Source organism: Mustelus asterias, chromosome 3 (genome assembly GCF_964213995.1).
Source record: "Mustelus asterias chromosome 3, sMusAst1.hap1.1, whole genome shotgun sequence".
Taxonomy (NCBI): Eukaryota; Metazoa; Chordata; class Chondrichthyes; order Carcharhiniformes; family Triakidae; genus Mustelus; species Mustelus asterias.
In genome coordinates, this window is record NC_135803.1 from 11,271,502 (window position 1) to 11,289,262 (window position 17,761).

The window sequence follows — 17,761 nt, forward strand, 5'->3', positions numbered from 1 at the left end:
TGATCTTGTCACTGGACTAGTAATCCAGAAACCCAACGTAATGCTCTGGGGACCTGGGTTCAAATTCCACCACGGCAGATTGTGAAATTTTAATTCAGTAAAATATCTGGAATTAAAAGTCTAATGGAACCATTGTTGATTGTTGTAAAGACCCATCTGGTTCACTAATTTCCCTTTAGGGAAGGAAATCTGTCATCCTGATCTTGGCTGGCCTACAAGTGACTCCAGAGCCACAGCAATGTGGCTGCTGTTAAGGATGAACAATAAATGTTGGCTCAGCCAGCGACGCCCACATCCCATGAACGAATAAAAAAAACTTTTTACTGCGGGTAGAGTGGGGAGACAGGCCTCACGGCTACCTCAGCTGGAAAGGGGGATGAATCCTGCGCTGTTAGTCTTAATCGGAGCCACACGCTAGATGTCTTGCCGACTGAGCAATGTCTTGCCCCTCGAAGGGCACAGCAGAGATCGCCAAGTGGCAAATTAGGTCCAGTAACCATGATCTCAGAAAACAATGGTAATATTCCCAAACAATTAAATTCAATTAATTGAATAAAATCTGGAAGAGAGAACTCCAAGTCATTCAACAGTGAACACAAAACTACCATATTATTGTTAAAAACCAATCCGGTTCATTAATGACCATCAGGGAATAGAATTTGACACCAATATCTGGCCTGACCTAAACCCGACTCCAGATTTATGTCACGAACAAAAAGAGAAAATGCTAGAAAATCTCAGCAGGTCTGACAACATCTGTGGAGAGAGATAGAGCCAACGTTTCGAGTCTGTCGGACCCTCCATGCCTGAAGGGTCATCCAGACTTGAAACCTTGGCTCTACTCTCTCTCCACAGATGCTGTCAGACCTGTTGAGATTTGTTTTTATTTGATTTGATTTATTATTGTCACATGTATTAGTATATAGTGAAAAGTATTGTTTCTTGCGCGCTATACAAAGCATACCGTTCATAGAGTACATAGGCGAGAAAGAAAGGAGAGGGTGTTAAATGTAATGTTACAGTCATAGCTAGGGTGTAGAGAAAGATCAACTTAATATATGGTAGTCCATTCAAAAGTCTGATGGCAGCAGGAAAGAAGCTGTTCTTGAGTTTGCTGCTACATGATCTCAGACATCACAGATCCTGGACATACTCTCTTCCACCTTCTTCTCAACAGAATAAGGTGGAAGAGAGTATGTCCATTAGACCGTAAGACCATAAGATAGAGGAGCAGAATTGGGCCATTCGGCCCATCGAGTCTGCTCCACCATTCAATCAGGGCTGATATCATAGAATCATAGAAACCCTACAGTGCAGAAGGAGGCCATTCGGCCCTTCAAGTCTGCACCGACCACAATCCCACCCAGGCCCTACCCCCACATATTTACCCACTAATCCACACACTTTAGGAATCTAAGGGGCAATTTTTAACCTGGCCAATCAACCTAACCCGCACATCTTTGGACTGTGGGAGGAAACCGGAGCACCCAGAGGAAACCCACGCAGACACGAGGAGAATGTGCAAACTCCACACAGACAGTGACCCGAGCCGGGAATCGAACCCAGGACCCTGGAGCTGTGAAGCAGCAGTGCTAACCACTGCGCTACCGTGCCGCCCAATTCTCATCCCCATTCTCCTGCCTTATCCCCGTAACACTTGATCCCCTTATTGATCTATCTATCTATCTCTGTCTTAAAGACTCTCAATGACCTGGCCTCCATAGTTCTCTGTGGCAATGAGTTCCACAGATTCACCACCCTCTGGCTGAAGAAATTCCTCCTCATCTCAGTTTTAAAGGAGTGTCCCTTCACTCTGAGGTTGTGCCCTCGAGTTCTACTCTTTCTCACTTGTGGAAACACCCCCTCCATGTCCACTCTATCTAGGCCCCTCAGTATTCTGTATGTTTCAATTAGATGCCCTCCCATCCTTCTAAACTCCATCGAGTACAGACCCAGACTCCTCAATCGCTCCTCATAGCGCAAACCTTTGATTCCTGGGATCATTCTTTTGAATCTCCTCTGGACCCCCTCCAAGAGTCCAGGATCTGTGAGGTCCTTGATTACACTGGTTGCTTTCCCGAGGCAGAGGGAAATGTAGACGGAGTCAGCGAATGAGAGGTTGGTTTGCGTGAAGGACAGGGCTATATTCATAACCCTTGGCTTTCATAATCCTAGCATCCAACATTTTCAGCTCTTGTTTCAGATTTCAACATCAGGAGTATTTTGCTTTTATCAAAAATATGGGCGGCATGGTAGCACAGTGGTTAGCACTGCTGCTTCACAGCTCCAGGGATCTGGGTTCGATTCTCGGCTCGGGTCACTGTCTGTGTGGAGTTTGCACATTCTCCTCGTGTCTGCGTGGGTTTCCTCCGGGTGTCCCGGTTTCCTTCCAGAGTCCAAAGATGTGCGGATTAGGTTGATTGGCCATGCTAAAATTGCACCTTAGTGTCCTGAGATGCGTAGGTTAGAGGGATTAGTGGGTAAAATATGTAGGGATATGGGGGTAGGGCCTGGGTGGGATTGTGGTCGGTGCAGACTCGATGGGCCGAATGCCTTCTTTCTGTACTGATTCTATGAAGACTTATATCAATGTGGTTGACTCTTACCTACACTCTGAAATGGGTAGAGAGAGCATGCAAACCTCCAAACAGCTCTGCTGACTTTCCAAGCTCCACACCCCCCCCCCCCCTCCCCCCCCCCCCCGCCCAGCACATGGCAGAGTCTGCAGATTGCCTATTGGGCCGAGCGGCCCTCCCAGAACCTGTCAAACCGGAGTGGGAACCAGTCATCGACCACCCTGAACAACTGCCTGAGAAACAGCAGCACAGGCTGCTGTTTTTTAACAGTGGCTGATATAATGGGGGCAGCATTAATAAAATTAGAGATCCAAAAACTGCCCGTCATAGATTCCTTCTCAGGATTTAAAGATCTGCTGGTTGGGTGGATTGGCCAAGCTAACTTGCCCCTTAGTGTCCCAAGGTTAGGGGGATTAGCCGGGTAAATAGAATCCAGTAATCATAGAATCCATACAGTACAGAAGGATGCCATTTGGCCCATCAAGACTGCACTGACCACAATCCCACCCAGGCCAAATCCCCCTATCCCCATGTACTTACCCTGCTAGTCCCCCTGTCACTAAAGGGCAATTTAGCATGGCCAATCCACCCTATCCAGCAGGTCTGTTGACTGTGGGAGGAAACCGGAGCTCCCGGAGGAAACCCACGCAAACACAGGGGGAGAGATGTTACACCTCTCTCGAGCGAGACCGGAAACTCCCGCCCAAGGTCAATGGAGATTTCCATTGTCAGACCCTCACCTGCACTGATTCCGTGGCAAATGGGGCGGTAGAGTTCCGTCCAAGGAGAATGTGCAAACTCCACACAGTCACCAGAATTGAACCCGGGTCCCTGGCGCTGTGAGGCAGCAGTGTTAACCACTGTGCCACCCAATACATGGGGTTGCGGGGGTTGGGTCTGGGTGGGTTATCCTGTCGGAGAGTCAGTGCAGTCTTGATGGGCCAAATTGCCTCCTTCTGCACTGTAGAGATTCTATGATTCAAAATGGTCTTATTCAAGACCAGGCAGGTCCCAGATTGGATCCCTGACCTGATCCCATTCAACCTTTGTTTCTATTCTTGGGGCTAAAGGGACCAAGGGATGGGGGGGAAGGGGGTATCAAGATATTGAATTCAATGATCAGCCATGACCAAAATGAATGGCGGAGCAGGCTCGAAGAGCCGAATTGCCTATTCCTGCTTCTAGTTTCTATGTTAATTCTGTGTTAGGGATTCTACAATCGGACTCCTCTTACATATAGCCTCAACCTGTCGAAATCAAAATCTTCATTCAGTTAAAGGAAGCACTTTAGTCCATTTAGAAAGCAACTTTATCTCCTCTCCGTTAAAGAATCTCCCAGTTTTCTAAATAAATCTAGTCCACTGGGCCTTAATCTCTGCTGCCAGTGACTTATCCCAGTTGTCAATAAACCTCTGTGTTACGAAGCAATGCCAGACAACTTTGGCAGCTGTGACCAGGTTGGTAACACTTGCCTTTCAACCAGAAGGCTGAGAGTTCAAATCCCACACAGGATCTGACCACAGGAATCAAGGCCACTGTGGTGTGAGGGGGTGCATTGTTGGAGGTCCTATCTTGAGACATTAAGCTGAGGCTGCACATGCTCTCTCAGGCGGATGTAAAAGATCCTGTGCCACTCTTTTGAAGAAGAATCCTGGCGTCCTGGCTAACATTTATCCTCCATCCACATCACAAAAACAGATGATCACATTACTGTCTGCAGTGTTAAAATTAGCTATCACACCACCTACATTAAAACGTTGGCTGTAAAGTGCTTTGCGGCACTCTGTGACCATAATTGGTGCTATATAAATGCAAGTCTTTCTTTGAACTTGTTTTTTGCAAATTTGATTTTTGACCTTTGTCTTTTCTGACATAATGGCTGGAATTCTCCAGCCTCGTTCGCCCCACTACCGCTGCCAGTCAGAACGGAGAATTTGGCGCTCAGCCAAATCTCTGTTCACAGCAGCTGGACCGGCGGCACGGTGGCACAGTGGTCAGCACTGCTGCCTCACAGCGCCCAGCACTGCTGCCTCACAGCGTCCAGCACTGCTGCCTCACAGCGTCCAGCACTGCTGCCTCACAGCGTCCAGCACTGCTGCCTCACAGCGTCCAGCACTGCTGCCTCACAGCGTCCAGCACTGCTGCCTCACAGCGTCCAGCACTGCTGCCTCACAGCGTCCAGCACTGCTGCCTCACAGCGTCCAGCACTGCTGCCTCACAGCGTCCAGCACTGCTGCCTCACAGCGTCCAGCACTGCTGCCTCACAGCGTCCAGCACTGCTGCCTCACAGCGTCCAGCACTGCTGCCTCACAGCGTCCAGCACTGCTGCCTCACAGCGTCCAGCACTGCTGCCTCACAGCGTCCAGCACTGCTGCCTCACAGCGTCCAGCACTGCTGCCTCACAGCGTCCAGCACTGCTGCCTCACAGCGTCCAGCACTGCTGCCTCACAGCGTCCAGCACTGCTGCCTCACAGCGTCCAGCACTGCTGCCTCACAGCGTCCAGCACTGCTGCCTCACAGCGTCAGGGACTTGGGTTCGATTGAGTCACTGTCTGTGTGGAGTTTGCTCATTCTCCCTGTGTCTGCGTGGGTTCCCTCCGGGTGCTCCGTTTTCTTACCACACTCCAAAGATTTGATTTGATTTATTATTGTCACATGTATTAACATAGTGAAAAGTATTGTTTCTTGCGCGCTATACAGACAAAGCATACCGTTCATAGAGAAGGAGAGAGTGCAGAATGTAGTGTTACAGTCATAGCTAGGGTGTAGAGAAAGATCAACTTCATGCAAGATAGGTCCATTCAAAAGTCTGACAGCAGCAGGGAAGAAGCTGTTCTTGACTCGGTTGTTACGTGACCTCAGACTTTTGTATCTTTTTCCCGACGGAAGAAGGTGGAAGAGAGAATGTCCGAGGTGCGGGGGATCCTTAATTCTGCTGGCTGTTTTGCCGAGGCAGCGGGAAGTGTAGAGTCAATGGATGGAAGGCTGGTTTTATGCAGATATGTTTGAAAGGAGATATGCAGTTTAGGTGGATTGACCATGGGAAATGTGTCGGGGTTGCAGGGATTGGTGGGGCTGGGTAAGATGCTCTTTCAGAGAGTCAGTACAGACTTGATGGGCTGAAAGGCCTCCTTTTGCACTGCAGGGATTCTATGCCATGGGTGAGGTCAGGGAATTATTCACTTTCTTTAACCTGTTATTTAAGTATTTTTTTCCTCTGAGGTTTTCTTTGAAGCTTCTCTTTTTGAAGAGCCCCACAGGGTCAAAATGTATATTTCATCATGTCTCTTAGGTTTAAAAGTGACAGCAACTAAAGTTTATTTATTAGTGTCACAAGCAGGCTTACATTAATACTGCAATGAAGTTACTGTGAAAATCCCTGAGTTGCCACACTCCGGCCCCTGTTCGGGTACACCGAGGGAGAACTTATCATGGCCAATGCACCCTAACCAGCACGTCTTTCAGACTGTGGGAGGAAACCGGAGCACCCGGAGGAAACCCACGCAGACACAGGCAGAACAGGCAGACTCTGCACAGACAGTGACCCAAGCCGGGAATTGAACCCTGATCCCTGGCGTTGTGAGGCAGCAGTGCTAACCACTGTGTCACCGTGCTGCCGTACTCAGTCTTTTAAAATGGCAACTGTGTCCATTGATCTCAAAATGGCAGCTGGTGTCAATCTGGCTGTGGACATGGTGCTGCTCACCTTTTGTTTATTCTTTCATGGGATGTGGGCGTCGCTGACTGGGCCTGGCATTTGTTGCCCATCCCCAATTGCCCGTGAACTGAGTGGCTTGCTGGACCATTTCAAAGGGCAGTTGCGAGTCAACCACATTGCTGTGGGTCTGGAGTCACATGTAGGCCAGACCAGATATAGACGGCAGATTTCCTTCCCTAAAGTTTATTTATTAGTGTCACAAGTAGGCTTACATTAATATTGCAATGAAGTTACTCTGAAAATCCCCTAGTTGCCACACTCCGGTGCCTAATCGGGTACACTGAGGGAGGGGGAATTTAGCATGGTCAATGTACCTAACCAGCACGTCTTTCGGACTGCGGGAGGAAACTGGCGTACCCAGAGGAAACCCACGCAGACATGGAGAGAATGTGCAAACTCCACACTGACAGTGTCCCAAGCCAGGAATCGAACCTGGGGCCTTTGCATTGTGAGGCAACAGTGCTAACCACTGTGCCACCGTGCTGCCCAAAGGACATTAATGAATTAGATGGGTTTTTACAACAATCAACAATGGTTTCATGGTCATTGTTAGAATTTTAATTCCAGATTTTCTATTGAATTCAAATTTCACCGTCAGCCGCGGTGGGATTTTAACCCGGGTCCCCAGAGCATTACCCTGGGTCCACTGGATTACTAGCCCAGCGACAATTCCACTGCACCATTGCCTCCCCTTTGACCAGTAACCAGTAAGTACAGTAAATGTTGCTGGGAAATAACACATTTATGATGCTGCTACACACAGTGACAGTAGCAATACTTCTCTCCGACCCCAACAGGACACTGAAACATCGTTGGAATGAAAGAGTGAGTGCTCCCAGTTCATAGCTAGAACTTGCCCTTTTAAAGAGCATTCTCCTTTCAAACAGTCTCACGCAAACTCCCCGCGATGTAACAATAACTTGTCCTAAAGCAATGACAAGGAGACCCAAATAAGCGCCGTGCAGTAGCTTTGCTGTTATGGTCTTTGAGCCAGATTGTTCCAATTTATAGAACAAACTGTTACATCAAACACAAAGCCACAAAGATACGATGTGAAGGCTACATCATTTTCAACGATGATATGAAAATCTTCAGTGATTCTGCTGCACCCACTTTTAATCAATTCAAACCACAGTGAGTGAGAACGCGAGGAACATTAGAAGTGGAAATCTCTTCAGATGGGAAAATGATTTGACAGGTAGAAAGAGAGAGAGAGAAAGAGAGAGAAAAACTATTTCCTCTGCTCGGAGATTTCAGGACAATGGCAGCAAGATTTTATAATTGGAGCTGTTAAAAAATTAGGCCGTTCAGGTGTGATGCCAAGAAGCACTTCTTCATACAAAGGGCGGTGGAAATCTGGAACTCCCCCGCCGCCCTCCCACCCTTCCCCTCACTGCTCCAGAAAGCTGCTGGGACTTGGGGTCAACTTAAAGTTTCAAAATTAAGAACATTAGAATTCTGTTAGCCAAGGGTTGCAGATCAAGATGGGGGTAGATGGAGTTAATGGCACAGATCAGCTAGGATCTCGGTTAACAATGGAAGAGTTTCAATGGGCTGAATGGTCTCCTCCTGTTCATATGGGAAGAATTCATAGACTCATAGAATCCCTACCATGCAGAAGAGACCATTCGGCCCATCAAGTCTGCACCGACCCTCTGATAGAGTATCTTATGCTGGCCCTATCCCCCACCCTATCCTGGTAACCCCACACATGTATCATGGCTAATCCATCTAACCTACACTTCTTTGGAAACTAAGGGACAATTTAGCGTGGCCAATCCACCTAACCCTCACATCTTTAGACTATGGGAGGAAATCGGAGCACCCAGAGAAAACCAACGCTGACACAGGGAGAATGTGCAAACTCCACACAGACAGTCACCCAAGGCTGGAATCGAAACCCAGTCCCTGGCGCTGTGAGGCAGCAGTGCTAACTACTGTGCCACCGTGCCACCCATAGAAATAAAAATGAGGAGAGATGCAAATATAGGAGGTACAGCGAAGATTTGCCAGGCTGATTCTGGGGACGGCAGGTTTGTCATATGAGGAGAGACGAAGCTGTTTAGGATTATGTTCACTGGAGTTTAGAAGAGTGAGAGGGGATCTCAGAAAAACTTATAAAATTCTAACAGGATTAAACAGGGTAGATTCAGAAAGAATGTTCCCAATGGTGGGAGAGTCCAAAACTAGGGGTCATAGTCTGAGGATAAGGGGTAAACCTTTCAGAACTGAGGTGAGAAGAAATATCTTCACCCAGAGGGTGGTGAATGTGTGGAATTCACTACCACAGAATGTAGTTGAGACCAAAATGTTGTCTGATTTCAAGAAGAAATTAGATATGACTCTTGGGACTAAAGGGATCAAGGGATTTGGGAGAAAGGGGGGGGAATCAGGATATTGAATTCAATGATCAGCCATTATCAAAATGAATGGCGGAGCAGGCTCAACGGGCCGAATGGCCTACTCATGCTTCTAGTTTCTATGTTTCTAAATGGATCTGCTGCCTCACAATCATCCATTTGCTAAAGTGCAAAGGGACTTGGGAGTCCTTGTCCAGGATTCTCTAAAGGTAAACTTGCAGGTTGAGTCCGTAATTAAGAAAGAAAATGTAATGTTGTCATTTATCTCAAGAGGCTTGGAATACAAAAGCAGGGATGTACTTCTGAGGCTTTATAAAGCACTGGTTAGGCCCCATTTGGAGTACTGTGAGCAATTTTGGGCCCCACACCTCAGGAAGGACATACTGGCACTGGAGCGGGTCCAGCGGAGATTCACACGGATGATCCCAGGAATGGTAGGCCTGACATACGATGAACGTCTGAGGATCGTGGGATTATATTCATTGGAGTTTAGGAGGTTGAGGGGAGATCTAATAGAAACTTACAAGATAATGAACGGCTTAGATAGGATGGACGTAGGGAAGTTGTTTCCATTAACAGGGGAGACTAGGGCGCGGGGGCACAGCCTTAGAATAAAAGGGAGTCACTTTAGAACAGAGATGAGGAGAAATTTCTTCAGCCAGAGAGTGGTAGGTCTGTGGAATTCATTGCCACAGAAGGCTGTGGAGGCCGAGACGTTGAGCGTCTTCAAGACAGAAATTGATAAATTCTTGATTTCTCGAGGAATTAAGGGCTATGGGGAGAGAGCGGGTAAATGGAGTTGAAATCAACCATGATTGAATGGTGGAGTGGACTCGATGGGCCGAATGGCCTTACTTCCGCTCCTATGTCTTATGGTCTTATTTTGCTATCACTCTGTGAACATAAAGTCTCCGCTAGGGAAATGTGAAGTCATAAAATCAACCCAATAATACATTCTCCATGTGCGACCAAATCTATAGGGGTAGGGGAAGGTTCACTGATGTGAATTGGAAGCTGAATTTTATGAGGAATCTTGACGAAAAGTTTTCCCTTTTTAACCTATTGAAGGAAGAAGTTTTTTCCCACACTCATCATGGAGGATATTTCCGATGACCTCATTGTCATTCCTCACCCATGGTCACGGGCACAAGTACAAGGGAAACATTGTAAGACCCACACTAGAATGTTAATGACCGCTACTCACACCAGTGTCGCAGCCAGAAGGATTATTGATGAGTGCAATGAGCAAATAGGAGGCAAATAAATCCCAGCTATATTCCAGGGCTGAGTCTTTTTGGATTTTATACTTGCCATGAGGGCAAATTGTTGAGAGTAACTCTCTCAGGCTTAAAGACACACTTTCACACATGCTGCCACAGTTACCAAGAATCAGTTACAAAGAATTACAGTTAATTTTGACATTGTTTTAGTTTTTTTCCTGTCAAGCGTGGCTAATTCTTTCCTCCCCGCTCCATAATGTGTGACAATGAAAATATAACTGGCAATCTGCGGGGAATTCAAACCCAAAGTAAAATAGCACTGCCTGAACCAACATAGGAAATTACAAAGGCACCTCATGCCCCTGTCCTCAGAACCACAGCACATCACAGTTGCTCAACGTAAGCATGCAAGTACAGCACATGGTAAAGACAAAATCCATCACGCAAACCAGCCTCCCATCCATTGACTCTGTCTACACTTCCCGCTGCCTTGGCAAAGCAGCCAGCATAATCAAGGGCCCCATACACCCCGGACATTCTCTCTTCCACCTTCTTCCGTCGGGAAAAAGATACAAAGGTCTGAGGTCACGTACCAACCGACTCAAGAACAGCTTCTTCCCTGCTGCTGTCAGACTTCTGAATGGACCTACCTCGCATTAAGTTGATCTTTCTCTGCACCCTAGCTATGACTGTAACACTACATTCTGCACTCTCTCCTTTCCTTCTCTACATACGGTATGCTTTGTCTGTAGAGCGTGCAAGAAACAATACTTTCCACTGTATACTAATACATGTGACAATAAATCAAATCAAATCAAACAAATGGTATGTTGGCTTCATAGTGAGAGGATTCGAGTATAGGAATAGGGATATTTTACTGCAATAGTCCTTTAGGGAAGGAAATCTGCTGTCCTTACCTGGTCTGGCCTCCAGAGCCACAGCAATGTGGTTGATTCTCAACTACCCGCGGGCAACTAGGGATGGACAATAAATGCTGGCCAGCCAGCGATGCCCATGTCCCCGAATGAATTTAAGAAAAATTGTACAGGGTGTTGGTGAGACCACACCTGGAGTATTGTGTGCAGTTTTGGTGTCCTTATCTGAGGAAGGATGTTCTTGCTATAGAAGGAGTACAGTGAAGGTTTACCAGGCTGATTCCTAGGATGGCAGGTCTGTCATATGAGGAGAGACTAAGTCAGTTAGGATTATATTCAATGGAGTTTAGAATAATGAGAGGGGATCTCATAGAAATTCTAACAGTATTAGACAGAGTAGATTCAGAAAGAATGTTCCTGATGGTGGGGGAGTCCAGAACTCAGAGGCTATAGTTTGCGGACTGAGGTGAGAAGAAATTTCTTCACCCAGAGGGTGGTGAATGAGTGGAATTCACGATCACAGAATGTAGTTGAGGTCAAAACATTGTGTGATTTTAGAAGGAATTAGATATAGCTCTGGGGCTGAAGGGATTAAGGGATATGGGGGGAAGGGAGGGATCAGGATATTGAATTTGATGATCAGCCATAATCAAAATGAATGGCGGAGTAGCCTCAAAGGGCCAAATGGCCTAGTCCTGCTTCTAATTTCTATGTATGTTTCTATATATCACACACGAGAAGATGGATACCAGAAGTTGCCTGAGGAACCCATGGGTTAAAATTTCAAAATGGAGAGTGATAGAGGTCCATTAGCCAAGTGCTAATGGAACCCATGTGCATCTTAAGGTCAGGTAGAGAGTGGCTGCCAAATACCCCACTTAACGAACCACCGCCATTGCGAACACTGAAAAATAGACACTCCCTCACACTGGAGTAACATTACTGGAACATTCACAACAATGACAACTTGGTTGATCAATGTATGAATCATCACAGCGCAGAAGGAGGCAATTCGGCCCACCAAGTCTTCACTGACCACAATCCCACCCAGGCCCCATCCCCACAACCCCACACATCCACCCCACTAACCCTTGACACTAAGGGGCAATTTAGCATGGCCATTCAACCTAACCCGCGCATCTTTGGAGTGAGGGAGGAAACCGGAGCACCCGGAGGAAACCCACGCAGACACGAGGAGAATGTGCGAACTCCACACAGGCAGTGACCCAAGCCGGGAATTGAACCCGGGTCCCTGGCACTGTGAGGCAGCAGTGCTAACCACTGTGCCACCGTGCCGTCCCAAGACAACATATTGGCTGTTTGCAGTAGCACATATTGGGCAATAGATTCCACCCTGCCCAACTTTCTAAGGTGCAACACCGTCAGAACCTGGGGCTCCGGTGCAATGATAATAGGATACAAAACATTCTGCTCCTCCGTCACCCTATTGGAGAGATAGCTCTCTTTTCATATAGGCCTCCACGAGCAGGTACGTATTAAATCTTTCATGGGATGCTGCTGGTACTTTTGCAATCCCAGCATAAGGTTGGGTATCTGTCTGAACAGCACTATATAACACTGCAGCAAATACTGTAGCAATGACAAAATGGGAATGTCAAGTTCTTCCTTGACCATGCACGGTCAAAATTGTAATTTTTTTGTCTCCAGAACACTGTCCACCTGTGTCACCACTCGTCACCCTGCCAAAACCTTCATTCCTGATCTCACGAAATGGTACGAGGAACTATTCCCCATTCCAACATAGAAACACAGGTAGTCACCCAAGCCAGGAATCGAACCCAGGTCCCTGGCTCTGTGAGCAGCAGTGCTAAACACTGTGCTACCGTGCCGCCATTTTTGTTAACCATGGCAGTTCTATCTCTTCTAATCCCACTTTCTTTTCTCAATCCCCTCTGCTCGAATTCCAGTGCGCCCGGAATCACTCCGCAGACACTGAAGCGACAGACTATTTCATCAGCTGCACAGTTTACCCCCTCACCCATCATGTGGGCAGATGATGGACCGACATTCCTGCAGCTTGGGAAAGGCCCAGCAAAAAAGGAGAAAAACATGGTGGCACAGTGGTTAGCACTGCTTCCTCAGAGCTTCATGGGCCTGGGTTCGATTCCCGGCTTGGGGCACTGTCTGTGCAGAGTTTGCACATGCTCCCTGTGTTTGTGTGGGTTTCCTCTGGGTGCTCCGGTTTCCTCCCACAGTCCAAAGATGAGCGGGCTAGGTGCATTGGCCATGCTAAATTGCCCCTTAGTGTCTCAGGATGCATAGGTTAAGGGGATTAATGGGGTTAATATGTGGGACTGAGGGGATAGGGCTTGGGTGGGATTGTTGTCAGTGCAGACTCGATGGGCCAAATGGCCTCCTTCTGCACTGTAGGGTTTCTATGTTTCTATGTTAGAAAAAAGCACAACCAAACGACAGGTAATTGAGCGACAGAGGCTGGAATCAGTGCCACTCACTTGTTGCTGGATTTGTAGACATCGCCGATGTTGGAAAAGAGATGATGCCTCTCAGTTTTGGTCATGGTTAGGTTCAGTGCCTCGGAGCTCTTGAACATGCGGATCAGAATCTCCAGGCTGAGCATGTAGGAGTGTTCCGATGAAATCACTTCAAAAATAGCCTGTTGACAAAGACAGAGTGCACACTTCAGAGAAACACAGCCAGGGCTCCCATCCTCCCAACATCTCCCTTGCCATCAGCCTATCCTTTGCCCTCCATATGAAGACAGGAACAGGAAGAGACCACTCAGTCCCTCAAGCCTCTTCTGCCATTCAGTTAGATCATGGGTGACATGTATCTTGAGTCAATTTAGCCGCCTTGGTTCCCTAACCCTCGATACCCCGTGCCGAACAAAAGTCTATAGGTCTCAGAAATTGTCAATTGACCGAGCCCTCACCAACAACAGCCTTTTGAGAGAGAAAGTTCCGGATTTCCACTACTCATTCTGGAAAGAATTGTTCCTGATATCAATGAAGGATGGTCCAGCTCGAATTTTAAGGTTATGGCTCCTTCTCTGGACTCCATTAACAGTTTCTCTCGATCTGTCTTACAACTAATTTTAAAAACTGGCTTTAAGCAGGTGTCCATTTTACACCGGGTCCAGCAATGGGCCTTTTTCTGTGCTGTATATCTCTATGACTCCATGGCATATGGTGCACTTGCCTTTATTAGCTGAGGCACAGTGTTTAAGAGCAGGGAGGTTATGCTGGAACTATATTAAACACTGATTAGGCCACAGCTAGAGTATTGTGTGCTGTTCTGGAATCCACATTATCGGAGGGATGTGATAGCACTGGAAAGGGTGCAGAGGAGATTTACCAGTGTTTCGCCTGGTCTGGAGAATTTTACTTACGAAGAGAGATTGGACAGACTGGGATTGTTTCCTGGGAGCAGAGGAGGCTGAGGGGGGAGATGATTGAGATGCATAAAATTAGGAAGGGCATAGATAGAGTAGACAAGAATAAACTGTTCCCCTTGGTGGGGGAATCAATGACCGGAGGGATTAGATTTAAGGTAAGGGGCAGGCGGTTTAGAGGGGATTTGAGAAAAACCTTTTTAACACAAAAAGTGGTGATACTCTGCTTGAAAGGATGGTGAAGGCAGAGACCCTCATAACATTTAAGAAGTATTTAGATGTGCGCTTGCAATGCGAAAGCACATAAGGCTGTGTATGGGCCAAGTGCTGGAAAATGGGATTAGAATAGTTGGGTGGTTTGTCTTTGACTGGCGCAGATGTGATGGACCGAAGGGTCTTTTCGGTTCTGTGCACCTCTATGGCTCTACTACTGCCTAGTTACCAATTCCCGTTGGATGTATTCGGTTAAAATCTCATGGTGGGCAATAGTTTGACAACGGCCTGTGCTGGATAAATACAAGAGCTTTACTCTTTACATTGAACCATTCACTTGGTCCGACTCCTTTATCCTCAGGCAGATGTGTTCTCCTCACTGTAACCAAGGGCCACCAAGGATGGTGACGGTCTGGAATGCGCTGCCTGGGAGGGTGGTGGGGGCGGGATGCCTCACATCCTTTAAAAGGTACCTGGATGGGCACTTGGCACGACATAACATTCAGGGCTATAGGCCAAGTGCTGGTGGATGGGATTAAGTGGGAGTTCAGGCGTTTCTCACATGTCAGTGCAGACTCGATGGGCCAAAGGGCCTCTTCTGCACTGTTTAACCCGATGGACTCATGACTTGATCAGAGTGGCCCTCAGACACCAAAATATTCTCTCTCAGAGAAATGCAAAACACTGCGGATGCTGGAATCTGAAACAAAAACAGAAAAATGCTGGAAAATCTCAGCAGATCTGACAGCACCTGTGGAGAGAGAATAGAAAGAAGTCTCACAACACCAGGTTAAAGTCCAACAGGTTTATTTGGTAGCAAATACCATAAGCTTTCGGAGCGCTGGCCCTTCGTCAGATGGAGTGAAAATCTGTTCTCCAACAGTGCACAGAGACACAACATCAAGTTACAGAATACTAATTAGAATGCAAATCTCTACAGCCAGCCAGGTCTTGAAGGTACAGATAATGTGGGTGGAGGGAACATTAAACACAGGTTAAAGAGATGTGTATTTTCTCCAGACAGAACAGCTAGTAAGATTCTGCAAGATCAGGAGGCAAGCTGTGGGGGTTACTGATAATGTGACATAAATCCAACATCCCGGTTTACTTTCACATAGTCCATCTCTGACACTTCTCTTCCCTTCCTTGACCTCTCTGTCTCCATTCCCGGTGCTCTGACGAAGGATCATCTTGACTCGATTTATGTCACATTATCAGTAACCCCCACAGCTTGCCTCCTGATCTTGCAGAATCTTACTAGCTGTTCTGTCTGGAGACAATACACATCTCTTTAACCTGTGTTTAATGTTCCCTCCACCCACATTATCTGTACCTTCAAGACCTGGCTGGCTGTAGAGATTTGCATTCTAATTAGTATTCTGTAACTTGATGTTGTGTCTCTGTGCACTGTTGGAGAACAGATTTTCACTCCATCTGACGAAGGGGCAGCGCTCCGAAAGCTTATGGTATTTGCTACCAAATAAACCTGTTGGACTTTAACCTGGTGTTGTGAGACTTCTTACTGTGCTTACCCCAGTCCAACGCCGGCATCTCCACATCAGAGCGAATAGAGCCAACGTTTCAAGTCTAGATGATCCTTCGTCAGAGCACCGGAAATGGAAACAGAGAGGTCAAGGAAGGGAAGAGAAGTGTCAGAGATGGACTATGTGAAAGTAATAGAGGGTGGAAATTGGTCATTTTTTCCAGGTCCAGACAAAAGCATGAAGTGGTACCAAAACAGTCGTCGATGTACCGATAAAGGAGTTGTGCCGGACTGGGACAGGGAATGCTCCACATAACCCATAAAGAGACAGGCATAACTGGGACCCACATGGGTGCCCGTGGCCACACCTTTTATTTGGAGGAAGTGAGCCGAGTTAAAGGAGAAATTATTGAGTGAGAGAACTAGTTCAGCCAGACGGAGGAAAGTGGTGGTGGATGGGGATTGTTCAGGCCTCTGCCGAAGGGTCATCGAGGCTTGAAACGTTGCCTCTATTCTCTCTCCACCGTTGCTGTCAAACCTGCTGAAATTTTCCAGCATTTTCTCTGAAAATATTTTCTCTCCTTTGGTTGCGGTGGTGAGGGGTGGGGATGGTGGGAGGTGGGGCGGGGCAGGAGGAGGAGGAGGTGGTTGTGGAAGTGAGAGCGTCTTCCACTGAAACGACTTTCTCCAGAGTAACATTTCCCTTTTTAGTTGCAGGCAAAATAAGGGGAATTCGTTCTGGGCCCAGAATCATAAAGTATAAAAGGCACAGAGCACTGTCGCCAAATGTTATGTTTTATGATCCTGGCTGCTCCAGTTTAACAAGTAGTTTGCAGCACAGAGTGATGATAAGATGTCACTGTGAATCTGTGCATGAGGAAAGAAAATAGTTCTGTCAGATTGTTGACACAAAGCATTATTGGGAGTTAAGCTCGATGAACAGATCCATCTGGTTCACCTTCCTGGTCATCACGTAAGCACACTGATAATGAGAATGGAGATTTTGTCTCTTCATGATGATCGATTTCTATCAATGAATCTGCAGAAGACCCAGAGCTGAGGTGAGAAAGCCCCTGGAGGAGAGCTTTGGGAACGGTAGGCCCAAAGTCATCCATTTCCTTCCAAGCACATTACACTTATCATGTGTCATGTCTTTAATTACTCATGAACTGCATCACAGAATGTAACTTTCCAAAATCCAACTTGTAATTGAATGGATCAGCACCATTTGTTACTGGCTAGGAGATCAGTTCCATGGACGGATCACTCACTCACTGAAATATTGTTTCATAGAAACATAAAAAACGACAGCACAAAACAGGCCCTTCGGCCCCACAAGTTGTGCTGAACATAACCCTACCTTTTAGGCCTACCTATCACCCTCCATCCTATTAAGTCCCATGTACTCATCCAGGAGTCTCTTAAAAGACCCTATTGAGTTTGCCTCCACCACCACTGATGGCAGCCGATTATTTTTTAAAATTTCATTTATTAGTGTCACAAGTAGACTTACATTAACACTGCAATGAAGTTACTGTGAAAATCCCCCAGTCGCCACACTCCGGCGCCTGTTCAGGTACACCGAGGGAGAATTTAGCATGGCCAATTCACCTTAACCTGCACATCTTTGGACTGTGGGAGGAAACCGGAACACCCGGAGGAAACCCACGCAGACGTGGGGAGAACGTGCAGACTCCACAAAGACAGTCACCCAAGTTGGGAATTGAATCCAGGTCCCTGGCGCTGTGAGGCAGTGGTGCTAACCACTGTGCCACCCTTTATTATTATTTGAATTCTTTCCATTCAAGTACAGACCAAACCTCAGGCTCTACTCTTGTGATAACATGAAATAACTTCTATTGCCCATATTATACAGACCCTTAAGCAGCCTAAAAACAGCAATCACAACATCTCACAACCTTCCCTTTTCCAGTTATCTCAGAGGA

General features: G+C 47.0%; 1 protein-coding gene across 3 annotated transcripts in view; it reads right to left on the reverse strand.

Moving 5' to 3' along the window:
* The window catches only part of LOC144486746 (rho guanine nucleotide exchange factor 26-like), a 204,128-nt gene that overhangs the window by 136,116 nt on the left and 50,251 nt on the right, over positions 1–17,761 (reverse strand). For all 3 annotated transcript variants that reach the window (XM_078204785.1, XM_078204795.1, XM_078204777.1), the window contains exon 6: positions 13,224–13,384. In XM_078204785.1, the coding sequence (XP_078060911.1) occupies positions 13,224–13,384 (161 nt within the window). The remainder of the gene's footprint in view (positions 1–13,223; positions 13,385–17,761) is intronic.